General features: G+C 35.5%; 6 protein-coding genes and 1 non-coding gene across 8 annotated transcripts; 2 read left to right on the forward strand and 5 right to left on the reverse strand.

Moving 5' to 3' along the window:
* Positions 1-89: 89 nt before the first annotated feature.
* On the reverse strand, positions 90-2,959 carry AT1G02740 (MRG family protein). The gene is made up of 10 exons (NM_100154.4): positions 2,572-2,959; positions 2,413-2,466; positions 2,307-2,320; positions 1,987-2,132; positions 1,696-1,736; positions 1,481-1,585; positions 1,194-1,273; positions 825-994; positions 652-736; positions 90-572 (listed from the first exon to the last, which is right to left on the reverse strand). Exons 1-10 carry the CDS (start codon positions 2,779-2,781, stop codon positions 494-496), a joined length of 984 nt encoding a protein of 327 aa, NP_171774.2. The 5' UTR covers positions 2,782-2,959; the 3' UTR covers positions 90-493.
* A 289-nt stretch (positions 2,960-3,248) lies between these two features.
* Positions 3,249-5,147, forward strand: AT1G02750 (Drought-responsive family protein). 2 transcript variants are annotated; one of them, NM_100155.4, is made up of 4 exons: positions 3,249-3,514; positions 3,740-3,885; positions 4,361-4,438; positions 4,535-5,147. In NM_100155.4, the coding sequence occupies exons 1-4, from the start codon at positions 3,433-3,435 to the stop codon at positions 4,892-4,894; spliced, it is 666 nt and encodes a 221-aa protein (NP_171775.2). In that variant the 5' UTR covers positions 3,249-3,432; the 3' UTR covers positions 4,895-5,147. The 2 variants fall into 2 exon arrangements, with proteins under 2 accessions (NP_171775.2, NP_001184892.1); NM_001197963.1 differs by having other exon boundaries at positions 3,361-3,514; positions 4,361-4,399; positions 4,544-5,032.
* A 14-nt stretch (positions 5,148-5,161) lies between these two features.
* Positions 5,162-5,234, forward strand: AT1G02760. The gene has a single exon. It is a non-coding gene; the product is annotated as a tRNA-Lys (tRNA).
* Positions 5,235-5,632: 398 nt separating this feature from the next.
* On the reverse strand, positions 5,633-7,468 carry AT1G02770 (uncharacterized protein). The gene is made up of 6 exons (NM_100156.5): positions 7,289-7,468; positions 6,936-7,082; positions 6,679-6,862; positions 6,465-6,565; positions 6,275-6,364; positions 5,633-6,163 (listed from the first exon to the last, which is right to left on the reverse strand). Exons 1-6 carry the CDS (start codon positions 7,382-7,384, stop codon positions 5,831-5,833), a joined length of 951 nt encoding a protein of 316 aa, NP_171776.2. The 5' UTR covers positions 7,385-7,468; the 3' UTR covers positions 5,633-5,830.
* A 1,090-nt stretch (positions 7,469-8,558) lies between these two features.
* On the reverse strand, positions 8,559-10,294 carry emb2386 (Ribosomal protein L19e family protein). Its single transcript, NM_100157.4, has 5 exons — positions 10,040-10,294; positions 9,576-9,698; positions 9,158-9,471; positions 9,002-9,069; positions 8,559-8,907 (listed from the first exon to the last, which is right to left on the reverse strand). Exons 1-5 carry the CDS (start codon positions 10,149-10,151, stop codon positions 8,880-8,882), a joined length of 645 nt encoding a protein of 214 aa, NP_171777.1. The 5' UTR covers positions 10,152-10,294; the 3' UTR covers positions 8,559-8,879.
* Positions 10,295-11,122: 828 nt separating this feature from the next.
* On the reverse strand, positions 11,123-13,084 carry PGA4 (polygalacturonase 4). The gene is made up of 4 exons (NM_100158.3): positions 12,779-13,084; positions 12,378-12,680; positions 11,786-12,289; positions 11,123-11,695 (listed from the first exon to the last, which is right to left on the reverse strand). Exons 1-4 carry the CDS (start codon positions 12,983-12,985, stop codon positions 11,441-11,443), a joined length of 1,269 nt encoding a protein of 422 aa, NP_171778.1. The 5' UTR covers positions 12,986-13,084; the 3' UTR covers positions 11,123-11,440.
* Positions 13,085-13,956: 872 nt separating this feature from the next.
* Positions 13,957-16,991, reverse strand: CEL2 (cellulase 2). Its single transcript, NM_100159.3, has 8 exons — positions 16,612-16,991; positions 16,037-16,243; positions 15,749-15,949; positions 15,482-15,574; positions 15,209-15,370; positions 15,000-15,105; positions 14,754-14,917; positions 13,957-14,466 (listed from the first exon to the last, which is right to left on the reverse strand). The coding sequence occupies exons 1-8, from the start codon at positions 16,861-16,863 to the stop codon at positions 14,146-14,148; spliced, it is 1,506 nt and encodes a 501-aa protein (NP_171779.1). The 5' UTR covers positions 16,864-16,991; the 3' UTR covers positions 13,957-14,145.
* Between the last annotated feature and the right edge of the window lie 344 nt (positions 16,992-17,335).

Consider the following 17,335-nt stretch of genomic DNA (forward strand, 5'->3'; position numbering starts at 1 on the left):
TACTATTATAATATGTTTTCATTCGTATATTCAAAAGATCAACTATGTAGCATATTTACAAATCAAGAGAAGTTACTATGATCATTAATAATTGAAAAGGGAGAAGAGATAATTAAAAATGACTAAAGTTATTTTAAAAATAAATTCTTACTAATACAGTGGAATTTAAAACGCCGAGACAAACACGATAACGACGTTTAAGTACTTTCAAAATCGAGACGGAACATAGTATAATAGTTCTTAGATCATCATTATTGATGATCTCTTAAAACAATTCTTATGCTAAGAGACATGTTTTATAACTAACAAAATTTCTTATATAAGAGACTTTAAGTCACTTTTGTTAATTATAAGACATATCTCTTAACATAAGAGTTATGTTAAGAGACCATCAATAAGGATGGTCAGGATGGTCTTAGGTCTCGTTACAAAATACTACAAAGAGAAGATTCGCTGCACATACTTACAAGAACACGTCATTAGGCACAATTTCCTAACCTTCTTTCTTCTCCATTTCTTCCACTGCTTTGTATGTCGATACAAAAAGCACACTCTGATTCTTCCTCAAGAACCTGCTTTATCATTTTGTTTTTGTTATTTGTCTTTAAATACTTGTAAAAAGAGTTAAGTAGGAGAACAAGAAGAAGAAACCTGAGAATATCAACAAAGTTGTCCTGCAATTCCTTCAATGTCTCTTCTGCCATATTCACATGTACTAGCAACTCCGGTAATTTCACTGCAAAACTCAATATTTATATAGTCTTATCTTGACAACTAAACCACATGATAAAGGCAGATTTGCAGATTACAAAAACTGGCCTTACCAAAGAGTCGCAACAAATGCTCTGCTCCGTACACAGTTGAAGGAGAAACACCCCCTGATACGGATTCCTCGTACTGCTTCCGTTCATTGTTGTAAAGCAACATCACCGGTAAAGCTTTGTCAAAGTAGCAACGCAAGCCTTTCAGAATTTCCTCTAATGAATCTGTTACCCTATATAGATTCACCAAAGAAAGTACTAGATATATCAGAAGCTTGGAATACGCTTTATCTGTCAACCAAATTATCCATGGAGCATATACAAATGATTTATACTCTCTTTAAGTATATGAGAATAGCAACAAAAGAGATTAACAAGTGTAACTGTTGGAAACTGACAGCAGAAAGAAACTATAATCCACAAAGAGCTTACCTGCCATGTTTCTTCATTTGGCTGTCAATGTACTTCTTCAAGATGCCATCCACATTTGGAGAACGCGGAAGTTGCACAAGCTGCTCAGACAATTCCCAAAAATGACTTAAAATAAATTCCTTAACATATGCACCTAAATATGACATTCACAACAAATATATTCATGCGACTACAAGAATATTTTTTCTCTGACTAAATGAATCAAAAGACTATGGTCAACTGCGTCAAAACACACAGAAAAGACCGTTTGAGAATTGAGAGAAGAAATAACAGGCTGATAGAAATACCTTCTGCATCTGAGTAACAAATTCAAAATCGTCAAGAAGTTGCTTCCTTAATGCTGGTGGAATATTGAAACTTAAAAGGTTGTCAGAGGGAAGCACATTCTTCTCCTGTATTCAGCAAACAACAAGACATGAGTAAGACTCCCCTGATTAAAAAAATCCCTGGATATTTGGAAGCTGAAAGATTAAGCAAATACATCCACTAAAGGAGCGATTACCGTATCAACAGAATCTTGCTTCCGCTTTCTTCCTCTAGCAACTGCAAAAATTAAGAAAATATTGAACAAAATCTCAGCTGACACAATATCTCAACTGACACAATATCTCAACTAACAACGAAAGATGTGTATGTATACTTTAATCTCAACAACTTCTACTTAGTCGACATAGAATAAAGCAAGCAAGACCAAATGAGAGTCCCTGATAGAGACTCTGAATATCCACAAAAGCAGCAAGATATCCATCGAGACAAGAATATGCAAAACAAACAAAAGAAGAAGCTGACTGACCATTAGGGCTTCTAGGTTTCATCTTTGACACTTTCCAAGCCATAGCACTCTTAATCCCTTGCTGTTTCAAACCCTGTTCTTTCTGTTTCTCAATATTCTCATCTGAATGTTTCAACAGACAGTCCAGCCTTATCCATTCGTCCCAACTATCATTGTATAGAAGAGATACAAGAGTCAAAGACTTTTTTACATTATCAAAAAACTGAGACTTGGCAAACAAATCAGTAAATCACCATATGAAGAATTCTCTTATTTATAAATAGTTTCAAATGATTTCAAACCGATTAGAAGCCAGTAACTATATTGGATGAAGCTCTAACCTTTTGTTCCAACCCTGCCAAAAGAAATCATTTACATCTTCAAAACTAAAGATAGAAGCAAAATAGCTCAAAAGAATGATTTTAAACATATACAGTATCTACTTACAATGTAATGCACAAAATATTTCCATTCATTGTCTTTAAATTCAACTTTAAGAACCTGAGAATATTATTATAAAAAAAAAAAAGGAAACGATCAGAGACATAAAGCATAAGCAGAGAAGAACACTCTAATTCAAGAATACAGAGAGTGTATTTCACTAACCTTGGCTTCGTAGAAGCAATCACTGTGTTTGGCTAAAACTCTCTCTCCTTCTTCGAAGTGGCCGGGAGGAGCAGGTAGCAGAAGAAGAGGCAAATCTTCTCCGTCACAATCGGTGTTGGTCTCTGTATCAGAACCAGAGTCCCGTCGTGTGTCTCCGATGAAATCATCGGTTGTTAGATCCGTCTCGGCGGCGGCGTTAGGGCTTCCCATCTCAAAAAGAGGAGGAGAAGAAAAGAGTAAAGAGAGCTTAAGAGCCCTTTCGTCTTCTTCCACGGCTCGTCTCACGTCGAAGCGACAAAGGTAAATGACAAAAAAAAAAACTCACTCAAAGTTGTTGAATCTCAACGCGATTTTGTCTGAAAATTTCCGGGAAAATTGGGATTTTCCGTCTATCAGAATCTAAAAATTCTCAGATTTTAACATGGGCTTTTATTATTAGGCCTACAAGCCCATTTAAATAATTTCAAAATCTTGACTTCAAGCCCATTTATATCATTTCAAAATCTTGACTTTAAGCCCATTTATATAATTTCAAGTCAGGCCTTTACTGATAATTAACTTGGGGAGCAATGCAATAACAGTAACATCCTTACAAGAAAAGGACAAAAACACCCCTGAGTTAGCTGAGAAAAAGGCTCAGTGCAATGTAAGGGTATAATAGTAGTTCACTCTTACCACCCGAAGTATTCTTGTCCATTAAGACTCGGCGGATTAAAAAAAGGTTTGGCCTTTCCGTGGAGTAGTTTCTTGACATTTTCTTTCTGCTATCTCTTACACAATTGGGTATTTAGCTGACACGACGAAGAAGGTCTCTCATCAATTATCTGAGATTTTTACATAAGAAAGGCTCCGACAAAGCAGATGGAAGACGATATGTGGTGCGTTAGCTCATCTGGTTCTTCTAGAAGCTATCGATCGGAAACTGCTGCTAAGTATCAATCAGGTTTATTATCCAAATCCCCTCAATTTTTCTTTCAAACTTCATTTTTAGGGTTTATGATTGAAGATTGGTCTTAATTGGGTTTCGATTGAGTTGAGTTCTGTTTTGATGACTTTTTGTAGTTGGTCGTTTAAGTTAAAAATTGTAGCTTTACGTTTTGCTTTTTAGATGAGAGAAGACTTTTTTTTTCTCTTTTGCTCTCGAGTTAATTAGTGGTGAATATTTCAGGGCCTTATCAAGATTTGGAAGAGTTTGAAGAAGTTGACGACGATATAGCAGTGGAGTATCCATGCCCGTTTTGCGCAAGTGATTATGATTTAGTTGAATTGTGTCACCATATCGACGAAGAACATCGTCATGAAGCTAACAATGGGGTTTGTGAATTCACTTCCTATCTCTCCTGCTCTTTTCATTTCACACTCAAGCTTCACATGAAGCAGTTTTACACAGCTTAGTTATTCGGATTGTGGGAAACATAACTTCAATCTATAATTTTGATTAGGATTTGTTTTAGATTGATGCGTTTGAGAATCTGATTGCTATTGCAAATAGTTTTAATAGAGAAACATGCCACTCTTATCTTAAGTTACTCTTTGGGTTTTACATAACTCTCCATTGATCAGTTTAAGGTTTTAGGATATTAATACTTTTGACACTTTTTTTGGCTTTACATACTTGCTATAGAGAGTAGGTGACTTGAGCTCTCTGTTTTGAAGCATAGATTGGTTTTACGAGCTAAAGAAATGAATATATAAGTAGTATGATGGAACATTATTAATCTGGTTCCGTGAATTGTCATGTGGTAGCATCATCTTACAATTCGTTTTGGTTGTTTTGTGGTTTTTGTAGATATGTCCTGTATGTAGCAAAAGGGTGAAGATGCATATGGTGGATCATATAACATCACATCATAGAGATGTCTTGAAGATATCCTTTTTTGTTTCTTTTCAAAACCTTTCAAGTCAAATTTCCGTCGCTATAATGAATGTGATTTATTTGAAATTCCTTGACCGATAATTTTACAGTGAGCAGAAGGAAATGTCTTACAGGGAAGATCCATATTTATCTGATAAATATCTTCAACCTCATCTTGATGAGTTGCCACCATCTATGAATCATCATCAGCATCCCTCTAAACATGTTTCCGATCAATTTTTATCGTTCATCAACAATTCTGCATTACCAAATCAGACCAAGCTTGTGCTGCCTGATTCAAGTGTAGAAGACAAGAATCCGATTAAGGATTCGTCAGCAGCAAAAGAGGGTACATCGTCGTGTCCTTTATCGGATAGTGATAAATTGGAGAAGGCAAAGAAGTGTGAGTTTGTACAGGGACTGTTGTCATCAGCCATGTTTGATGATGAATGTGACTCTTCTGAGTAAAATAAAGATGTGAAGTCGCCAATGGGAAAGGCAGGTGATTGTCATTGTTGTAATTTTATTCAGCTCTATTTATATATATGCATCTTTTTTACAGACATAACACTAGCTTTAGCCTTATAATATAAGCTGATGAGTTTTCAGTTTGTTTCTTCACAAGAATCTTTTGTCGCAGAGCACCGTCCTTGCAAATTTCTTTCCTGCATCTAGTTAAAATTGGGATGTGTTTTTTTTATATGAGTATAACAATAGTGTGAATATAGTCAACAAGCCCGTCTAGCTCAGTTGGTAGAGCGCAAGGCTCTTAACCTTGTGGTCGTGGGTTCGAGCCCCACGGTGGGCGATGCAACTTTTTGAAAGCATGCTGTTTTAACACGCTAACGAACCCAGTTACTACAACGTTGTTTAACTTCCCACTGCTTTATATAACGAACCTCAGAATTTTGTCCGTATAAGTGTTCTCTGTTCGTAACTGCAAATCCAATTCGAGAGCATCCAACATTTCAAAAATTGACTTCATAAACAGAGTAAATAGGGGCCCATTCGCAGAGTATGTAACACACTGTAAACTAAAAATCGGAAAGCATAAAGTTATGTTCTTGGCGAAAATAAATGTTATTCCACGAAACACATTCAAAAAACCTTCTTCATGCACTTTGGCGAGTATGATCAAAACCGAAAGGAATCACATTCGCAGAGTATGATCAAAATCCAAGGGAGATACTTTGGCCAAAAATATATGTCAATTTGTCTATATAATATATATATATATTAACTTACTGTATTCAATAAATATTAGACACTTCAAAATCCACAAAACACTGCATATTCGATAATATATTAGACACTTAAAAATCCACAAAATAACAGCATCCATATTTGAAAATGTAACTCTTGCTACCAGGCAGACAGCATATATATATATAGTCCATCAAGGCATCAAAACGGCTGTGGCGGCAGGCCCTGACAAATACGCCTAGCTTCTAGAATCGCGGGAGAGTTGAAATAACAACCAGGGTCAAAGTCCCCTCCAAGCTTGTACTCACCAATCAACTCACCCTTGATAGAAAGGTGTCCTGTATCCTCATCGAATATTCTTCTAACTATAGTTTTGCGTTCAGTATGCTCATCACCAATCCGACACTTGGTGAAGCCCTTAAAAGTTATGTACACAATTGCAGTTTTGGCATTGAGTAGTCTCTCATTCGGCGGCAGCATATCGTCCTTGGTTTCTATCACCGCTTCCACAATCTTCAGCTTGGACAGATCGCTCTGCACCAACAACAGTTGAGAAACAAAACCAAAAGTTATTGATTATCACCAACTCATGGTGTGTCATTGATATGCAAAAAAGATACAATTAAAGAAAAAGTCAAGACTTACATCTGAGATTCTCATCCTATCATGTGATACGAGTACAAGTTGCAAATATAGAGAAATCCAATCATTGTTACGCAACTCAGATTCCTTCACCTAAATGAAAAAGCAATAATAAAAATAATAAAAAAACATATCAGTAGTCCTGCTTATAATCGATCATGAACAAAACAAAACTGATGATGCTGTGTCTTACCCGGTAGAATCGTTTTCCATCATTGAAATCTGACGGCCACTCAGGCGATTCTTCCACTGAAAAACTCTGCGGAGCTAAGACGGACTCATTGGTGGACACAGCTATATATGCAACATGCATGATTTATCAGCAAGTGATGAGACTACCTACTTTTATAGTCTACTTGTATATATATAGAAGAAGAAAAACAACAACAACAACAATGTTTACTTACCTTTAGGTCTAGCAATTAGAACCGTCAAATCCATAGTGCTAAGACAGTGTTCATCAACTTGAACCTGAAAGGTTTGCTGCGAACGGCTAACTGGATCTTGTGCAAGTAAAGTTATGTAGAAAGGGGACAAATGCATCATTAACTTGTTGAATTTCATTACATCAACGAGCTTGAAGTTCGTCCCCTGAGAAAAAGAGAGCAATTAAATGTCATGTATGTACACAAGCATTCTGTTACCACGATGGAGTTTTTTTTACCTCCAACATATTGTAGCGATGAAGCCCCGCACTAGCATAAAGCTTGACCAATACAGGATCAGGATGCCTACTATTGGGCAGATGACAGTCGTAGTGTATCAATGGAGTGCCCCCTGGTGGTGCTTGGATTCCCTCGACATCGAAACCCTAATTACGAAAAAATTAATAATAAATCACTTAGCAAGAAGAGAAATTTTCGTTCAAAAAAACAGAACAATCATAGATTAAGCAGATCTATTAAAGTTAATCTTTGTGACAAATTTAAGCAACATGCAACAACAGTCGTCATCTTGAACAACCCAAAGGTAAAAATCCTCTAAATTAACAATTAAGAAAATGAAAGAATTACATACATCGGATTCATCCACTCGAGCCCAGTAATCCTCCACTTCAAGGCATAACTCCTCGGCTTTATCATCCCCATACCTCATAATCACACTCATATCCATATTCTCTTCCTCCTCGCTGTGTGATTCGGGAATTTGTTGTTTTCAGGATTTGTTGAGTTTTTTACCCATGCAGGCGAAATGTCCTTTCTCTTCTATATATCCATCCGAAATTCATTTATGGGCTTTTGTTGGGCCTTGTCAACCCAAAATACAAGTTTAAAAAGAACATTTATTATATAAATAAAAGGAAAATTATCTAATAAATTACAGATAGTATAATAATAAAAGTATTACAATCACTGTTTTTTGAAAAAGTGTATTAAATTATATCAATTGAAATAAGATAATATAATAGATTTATAATACTAAAAAGAAAAGAATCACATATATTATTTATTAAAATATATCATCTTATTGTATAAGCTAGACTTTTCAAAGTTTGTAATTTCTTTTTGTGACACATGTCAATCAATTCACCACGCATATTCAATCATAATATTTTTATTGGATTTTGATATATGTAACATTATTGATTTTGACATGTGTTTATAGTTTTACATTTTCTTATGATAATAATTAAAAAAAAAGAAAGATAATTGTAGTTTTTGGATTAAACGTGATAAAATGTGTTGGAGATATTGGTGATACAGCTATGTATTTCCTACATGTAAATAAATGTATACGTTAATATCTCCAACGCATATCCAAAATCACACACATTGGTTTATTGGTGTGTGTATAGAAGTCGTGTCAATGTGAGACCTTTTTCTTTGTCTTATTCTCTTGTCAAACACATATTTGCTCGTTATAGTAATAAGACAACAAGGAGAACATAGACTCGCATACGAGTTGTAAAAAGCTTTAGCTGTTATCTAAAAGAAAATGAAAGTATACCATGTATAGTAAAAGCTAGAAAAAAACATGGGAGTGGGTGTTGGTTAGTAGTGTTTTATGAATTGGCGCTTACAGGTTGGTACGTAATACCTCCACTGATATTTAATGACAGTGATGTTTTTCATATGTTACTGTGAATTTGTTATTAGTGTTTGATTAATGTAAAGGATTGAAATGAAAACATATCAGTATCGTTTGGGTTGATGTATTACAGTTATTATCAAATAACGCTTCTACTAAAAGCTCTCAGCAGACAGAAGAGGTGGACCACTTGTTGGATCATCTGGAGGAGTAGAGTGAAGAATCAACAAAACGAAAGTCAAAAGAAAATAAACAACACTTCGAAATAGATGATGGTTGTTATTGCATATATTAATTCTAAAATTTAACAATTTATGGATGGATTAATGGATGGTTATTTTGTAATTGCGTATGACGAACGAAAAACAATAAGAAACCAAAAAAAGAACAACTTGCAAAGTAGGTCTGTTGAAACACTGTAAGCTAAAAATCTGAAAGCATAAAGATTAACTGACATAAGTTATGTTCTTTGCGAAAATAAAAGTTATTCCACAAACGCATTCGATAAAACATTCAAAACCTTCTTCAGAGTCTAATCCGTGAACTGATGATCGATATAGCTTCACACTATATATCCTCTTCACTTCTTAGACTTCTTCTTCGGTACACTGCACAAGCAAAAAAACACACATACACGATTTAGATAGATGTTAACCAATTTGAAACAAATTCAATTCACAACAAAATTGAAATAACACTTACGCTGCAGTTGGAGCAGGTGTAGCAGCAGGTGCTGGAGCAGCTACAGGCGCAACATCTCCACCGGGACCCTACAAGCAAACAATCCACAACACATAAGAATCTCTGATCAAAATTAAAAAAAAACTTTATAAAGTTTGTAAGAAGTTAAGCTCTGACCTTAGCTAAACGCTCCTCTCTCCTAGCATGCTTCCTTTCTCGGCTAGCCTTGTTCTTCGCCCTCTTAGCCTCAAACTGATCAGACAGAGTCTTCTCCCTAGCCTTCTCAGCCTTTGACTTGTGGATACTCTCCATCAAGACACGCTTGTTCTTGAACACATTACCCTTAACACGCATGTACATGTCATGGTACATGTGCTTGTCAATCTTCTTCGTCTCTCTGTATTTCTTCAACAGACGCCTAAGAACACGCATCCTACGCATCCACAGTACCTTTGTTGGCAACCTAGCTTCACGGGTACCCTTCCTCTTACCTATTTAATCATAAACACAGGAAAAAAGGCAAGAGTAAACAACGCTAATCATTCTTCAAAATCACGATTAAATAGAGGGATTTTCAGAGTTGTGAAGTATATACCGTATCCAGAGTGACGACCCTTCATCTTGGCAATCTTCATTTTGCGAGCTCTGGAACGAGAGTGAATCTTGGTTGGCTTCCTGATGATGAAACCATCCTTCACAAGCTTCCTGATGTTTTGGCCTACAATAAGTTCAACACCAATCATCACATTCTTAATATTTGAAGCTACAAAGATCTTCAAATATATAACAACAATACTCGAAATGGAACATCATTCAAATCCTCAGTCTATTAAGAAGCAATATCAGAAATCAAATCCTCTAGCTTTGATTCACGAGACAAATCACAGTTCTACAAGGCCTATAACTAGAGAAATGAAACCGTAACAACACCTACAAGCTCTAAATTTTCAGATCGGAAACAAACACAGTGATTCAACACCTAAGACCGTCTACCACCGTCGCAGACAAACACAGGACAACAATAAAAGTAAAAGGATGAAGAAAAAAGCAACAACATACGGGAATTGGCCATGGAGATGTCGGAGCTTTCGTTGGGATCGAGCCAAACTTTGCCCTTCCCGCACTTCATCACTGATGCGGCGAGCCGCTTCTGGAGCTTCAGAGAAACCATTTTTGCTTCTCCCCTTTTCTGGAGATTGGTGTGGCGGAGAACTGATTAGCGAACGAGACGAAAAGAATTTATATACCACAATGTTTCTAGGGTTTCCTCCTTTTCGAGCAGTATATTGGGCTTTAAATTTAAAATGGGCTTTTCTAAACCCAATTATAAGTCTTTTAACGAATGATTCTATGTAATAATTTCATCAAGGTTGAAAAGCTACACCAAATTTATAAATTGAGGTTTAGAAACACGGCTTTGGTTTACAAAAAAAAAAAAAAAAAAAAAAAACGCATTGGAAAGCATGCTTTAAAAATTATGGTTCTGTATATATATAACTGTCGATTAGAGAAAAAAAAATTTATGAAAAATATTGTATACCAATGTATATATACAGATGTTTATCTTATCTTTATAATGTTTCAACCCAATGAGAATTGTATATATGTTTGTATTGTCTTAATTGTTATATATATTATATGACGTAATGTATATGAACAACGTTTATCTTTAAAGACTCTTATTATTTTTCACGTTTTATTCAAGGAAGTTTGTTTATTTGCTTGCAAAAAAAAAAAAAAAAAAAGTATATCAGTTTTGCTGAAATGTTTTTAAAAAATATAAATATTCATAACGACTTATATAATCAGTTCATTTTGCATAAATTACAGTTGTTTATCTAAGATTAAAAATTGTAATGAAATTTAAGCAGGTGGAGAAATTTTCAAAAAATCAAACTTCCTAGAAATTAAAGATGATTGATGGGAAACTAAAATAATCGGAAACAGATTCATAAGATAGTTTCTTGAGATGAGGAAATCAATATCTCAGTTAGCATGACTTTTAATATGCTTGTTACTATTTAAGTTTAAGTCTGAGCTAGTAATATTTTTTTCAAGTTCCACAAATAGTTTTTGCTAAATTTTAATGCCAAGTTAGAATGAAAGAGATATTTTTATTTATTATTCTTTCCTTTTTTTTTTATGAAAGAGATATTTTGCCACTTAGAAAGAAAGAAATCGATGACTTTAGATAGAGCAATAAAATGATTGTACACACTAATACCCACAGACCAAATTTTCTAACCAGAAACTATTAAGCAACCAGCTGAAGGATCTGTTTATTTATACATAAAACCAAAAAAAAAATCAAAAAAAATCGGGAAAAAAAACATTATCAAAAGTCAAATATTCCACTGATTATTTCTTGTTGATAAATTCCCAAACTAACTCACAAACAAAACAATGTTTGTGAAACTTTTGATTTTTTTTTTTAATATTAAATTATTTATACCAAAAAGCTTATTTGGGACACATAGGGAAACTAAGTTTTCCACCGAAGATAACATTGGCGTTATCGCAAAGAGCTCCGACCAAACCGCCTGATGACGACTTCTTCTCTCCTCCTGTCTTGCCTACATAGTCCAAGTTCACGTCAACAACGTTTACTCCTTGGCACGGCACCGATTTGCTACACATAATCTGAACAACATCTTTTGTAATTGTTGTTCCTCTAATGTTCTTGAACAAAATATCACTTATAGCAACTTGTGAATCCTACAAAACATGCCAAAAAAAAGGAATTGTTAACGCATATATTCAAAAGAATAGTTGGTTTGAGACATTTTCAGTGATGTATATACTTACTCCGCCTCTTGAACCGTAGTTTTGATCAATGATGATTGGGTTCTTGACACTCTGCATGATGATGTTTTCAAACTTAATGTCCACAGCCTTGCTTGGGTCTGACCCACCCCATGTCTTGATCCTAAGACCATTGTCGGTCTCAATCATCGTGCAGTTGTTAACGTGGATTCCGCTAACGTCTTCCTCGTTCTTGTACTTACCAAGACTACCGACACTTAGACCGTGTCCTGGACCACAAATCACACGTTCGACGGTTACGTTGTTGGAGCCACGACCGACTGAAACACAATCGTCTCCAGTCGCTATGGTACTGTCGAGGATGCTAACGTTGTCTGCATTGCTCAAATGGATACCATCGGTGTTGGGGCTTTCAGCTGGTGCGGTAAGCTTAATGTTTTGGATGTTAACATTCTCAGTTTTGACTAAGAACATGTGGAAGGCCTTTGCGTTCACCGAGCTTATGCCATTGATTTCAACATTTTTCATGTTCCTGAATTTGAGAGACTGCATGTATGCGTACAAATGTGTGATTAGTTATTGCAAGTATCTATATATACATGATTTGAAATAATATATAGTTATTTGGTCTTACCGTTGGAGGAAGATTGCATTGGACCTTTTTACCACAACCATCTGCTTTCCAGACAGCTTCACCTTTCCCGTGGAATGTGCCGGTTCCGGTGAGGACGAGATTGTCAACACGCTCGAACAAGAACCACTCGGGAGTTGCGTACCCGCTGGTCGTAGCGATGATTGTGCCTATAACATTGACGGTCACTTTGCTCTTGCATGGACCGGCGAAAATGACTGGACCAGCCAAAAATGTTCCCTTAGGAACTAGTAGCGTTGCTGGTACTGGACTGTCACACACTTGTATCCATGTGTTCAAAAACGCCTGCATGAATGTTATTGGATCAATCGTTAGAATGTCACATGCATTTTACTATAAAATACTCAAAAAGGTTATGGATCGAAAATGAAACTAAACTTTACCTTAAAAGTATTGGTGGAACCATCTCCTACGGCTCCAAACTTAGTAATATCATAGACCGTGGGGTTACCGGAATTAGCAGCGAGACCACGGCGGCCGCCGAGATATTCACCATTAGCCACGCAAGAACCAAACACCAAGGCCATTAGAATCAATGAACCTACGTTAATATTGTTTGCCTTGGCGACCAAACTTCTTGCGTTAGCCATGGTGATAATATCTTTATTTTTTTTTTGCTTTTTTTGTTCTTTTAAAAGAGTGTTAACAAATTTAAAAGTGATTTGCTCATAGGAGGATTCATAATGTTTTTATAGTGCTAGTTAGTATGCTATTTATAGATTTGATTCCTTATAGAAAAGTATTGGTATTACAGTGTGTGATTCCATCTTCTTTTACGGATTGTTGACCCCAATCTTAGGTAGTAACGATTTCCAATTTTACCGTAACTTTTTTTATATCAAGCAAAAAAAAAAAAAAAAAAGAATCAATTGATTAAGTGGTTGAGAATGATCAATATTACTCGGTTAATTATAAAACAGTCTAAAATTGCAACCAAATAATAATTTTTGTTTCTTCCTCAAAATTATGTGTATGTGTAACAAAATTTTGTATATATATATATACAGATGCAAAATATTGTTTTGTTTGTTGATTATGTCGGAGCGTCATAGCTAAATTATTCTGTAATTGTCTTTTAAATATTTATGTAAATGGAATTGAGATTTCTCATAAATATGATTGGTAATCCACAAAATGATAAGACAATTTTACAGGTTTACCAATTGATATGCAATTCACAGTAAAATCAGTAACAATTCAGTGATTGTAAACACAATCATCTCCTCTATCAATAAAAATTTAAATCACGTAAACGTGAACTTAGTTCTGTCATAACAGAGACAGTGACAGCTTTAATCGGCCCATATCTCTCTCAACCTGGTCAATTGCTCGTTTCCCATGAAAGCATTCATCATCCTTCGTCACTGTATATTATTTTCTAAGTACATATTATCCTTACGAAGTAAAAAAAAAAAAAAAATCTCTCCTCTCTCCTTTTGCGTGGTAAAAAGTAATTGTAGTTGTATTTACTAGCAGTAAATGTAAATTTATATTTGTTCACCATCTCGTTTATGGGATTGGATAATTTATCAATTTCACTCATATTGACGTAATCTCATTTCATAGACCCATTCCCACTTCTAAATGCTACTTTTTTTTTTATTAGAAAATTAAAATCAAATACCACATCATCTAAAACATTCATTCAGCCGGATCGGACAATCTTGGCCATTCATTTATAAAATCATTACTACTAATTAACATTGTAAACCAACAATTAAATGCGGTTTAAGCTTAGTTAAAGTTGGCCTTAGGATCGAGCAAGATAAGCCAAAGCTCCAACAAGTGGAGCGTTAATGTAAGTTGCTGGCTCTGACCGTCCGTAGTCGGACCGTTCGTCAGGGAATTGATCGTTCTGGTCCGGACCACCGACTACTGCACCGACTAGGTCGTTAGGATTAGGAGATTGAGAGGTAAACAAGGAGAAGCCGTCGTGGCACTGGATCCTGGTCGGGTGGACTGCAACGGAGGGGAGAGATGAGCCACGGTGGTGAATCCGACGTGGATATTTCAGACCATAACCAACCATGTATGACATCTTCAACGGGTTGCCTCCAAGTAGATAATCCACCTGAAGCATATATCACATGAATCAATTAATTAAGCAAATACTACTCTTTCCATTTTATATTGGGATATTAATTAATTCATGCTTTAGCAAAATACAAAATTTATTTCATTTTTGCTAATTATCATTATAATAAAGTATAGATTCTTAATTCTTTTATTGGTATGCTGTAGTCTTGCAGATGGTGTCACATTTATTATGTGCATTAACTGAAAATTTACTTGATAGTCAAGTTTGATTTTGACATCCAAAGTATACCAGAGTCAATATACATTGGTTTTGAAACAAACCTGTTTCTTTGCGATGGAGCGGAGGCGGGCAGGGGTGACGACGGAGCCACCGCAATAAGCGACGGTGCGAGCAGAGGTTAAGTATTTGGCGTAGGTCAAGAGCAAGAACGATGTAGACGTCACGTATTGCATGTTGCTCTCACCCATCTTGAACAATAGCCCACCTATAAATATGTATACACATATATCATAAATTCCTTGATTTTTAAATTTCAATGAGAAGATGAGTGGTATATATGCAAAAACCTGGTGTATATTGGGAAGAGGATGCTCCAGGTAGAACAGAGCAAATGAAACTATCAGCATGCTCTTTGTATTCTTCAAGTGACTTCACTTTCTGAATCAGAAACTCCTTGAAAAAACAAAACAAAGTCACACAAAAAATGTTTCATAAGAATTCAAGAACCAATGGTCTAAATTTGGAATCTTTGATTAGTTTCAAAGATTTGTATAACCTTGGAGAGAAGGATTCTAGCACCAACGTGCTTATTATCCCAACTAAACATGTTATCAAACTCATCAGCTCCAAGGATTTGTCCATTAGCTTTGATGTAATTGAGATATGTTGGGTTATTTGTTGCTTTTTGTAACCAAGCAGCTCCCCATAACAATTCATCCTGAACAAACCAAAACCAAAAACATGACTTCAATTTCAGTTTTTTTTTCCGAGATTACAGTTACACTTTAAATTAATATAGATCCAACTTCAAAAGTTTAAAATGTTGAACCTGATATCCAGAGTAAGAACAGTAGAATGGACAAACTTCTGGGGCCAGACCTGCACTGTAGGGTCCTCTGTATTTGTCCGCAAATGTAAAAACCTTAAAAACCCACAAATGCAACTTTTTAATTAATGCTCATATAGATTTAAAAAAAAAAAATTAATAGCCAAATGATTATTAAATGAAGAATATTTCACCTAATTATAAAACTTGAAAAATATAGGTTTACTAAATGAAGAATATTAATTGTGAAAAATGACACATTTACAGTACCGTAATGGCTCGTTGGAGGAGGTGATTGGAGTAAGAAGGATCACATTTTCTGAAAACAATTGAAGCAGCGGCAAGAGCGGCGGCGATTTCACCGGCGATATCAGAACCAGGATTGTTCTTGTCGACTTTAAACACACTTCTTGGTGTGTCCATGTCTTCTGGTCTCTCCCAACAAGCATGGTCCATGTTAGGATCACCAACCTATGAACACGCTAACGTTAAACCACTCTGTTTCCCAAAGTCTTGTTTTTTTTTTTCGAGGAGAGAATTTAGAGCAAAGTAAAAAACCTGAACATAAATGGTATCAGGATGTGAAGTGGCTTTGAGGAGAAAGTCAGTAGCCCAACGAATAGCGTCTTTTGCGTTTGGTAACTCAGATTTCATGAGACCACCAAACTCAATTAAACTCCATGAGAGCATTGTGGTTGTGAATGCCATTGGGAATCCAAACTTCATATTGTCCCCTGCATCGTAGTATCCTCCCACCAAATCCACCTACAAAATTAAACCAATTCACACAAATTAGGCTTTCCAAGAAAATATGTAACTTAGTTTCTCTGTTTTAACCTAAAAAGCATAATAACAAAATTAGGGTTTCAATTCCTCTGTTCTAAGCAAGAGTCCCATTAAGTTTGAATTTTTTTATGATTTTGATAGAGAAATTTAACCTAAAAACCATAATAAACAAATTTAGGGTTTCGATTCCTCTGTTTTATGCAACAACCCCATAAAGTTTGAACCTTTTTTGATGATATATGTTAAGTTTTAACCTAGATTGCTAGCATTCATGTTAATCGAGAACAGACCCATTTCACATTTTCCATAAAAGCAACAACAAAGCAAGAGAAAGTAGTGTCATTTACGTTGAGAGCAGAGCCATCAGAGAGACCAGAGTTGCTTCTCCAAGTCATTCTCTGGTTTGGAGGAAGCTTTCCGGATCTTTGACCTTCGAAGAAGAGAATGGACTTGGAGAGAGCGTCTTTGTAATTGTGGTTGTCCAGGTGGTGACGATGGTGGATGCTAGGGCGAGAGGAAGAGGACGAGAAGCCATTGGAGAGAAGCAAGATGAAAGAGAGAAAGGTGATGAGTCGTGAAGAAGAGAGATAGAGAGCCATTTCTCTAGTCTCTAGAGATAGGAAAAGAAAAGAGAGAGCTCTGATTAACCAATCAATGACCAGTATGCAGAAGAAGAAGCTTGCTGCTAGGTGAGCAGAGGAGATTTAGCTATTTATATAGAGCAAAGATTTGGTTTTCTCTTTCCTAGCTAAACCGGTTAGTTAGTCACATGAACCAAACAAACAGAATCATTAATATTTGGAAATTACGAAAAAACTAAACACACCTTTATACTTGTTAAATAACATGATAAGTTTAGTTTGTTTTTTTTGTGTGATTGATTTTTTTTAAGTTGTTTACGTAGCTTTGTAAAAAAAGTTAAGTTTGAAGGGATCTTGTAAATATTGCTTGCTCATTGTTAACACAATCTCGAAATCGTAAAAGTTTTGTAATCAATCACTCCATACCGAATTCAGTGGAAACATTTTAAGTGTCCATCAAATATGGTAAAAAATGAAAAATAAAATAAAT

Source organism: Arabidopsis thaliana, assembly GCF_000001735.4.
Source record: "Arabidopsis thaliana chromosome 1 sequence".
Lineage (NCBI taxonomy): Eukaryota > Viridiplantae > Streptophyta > Magnoliopsida > Brassicales > Brassicaceae > Arabidopsis > Arabidopsis thaliana.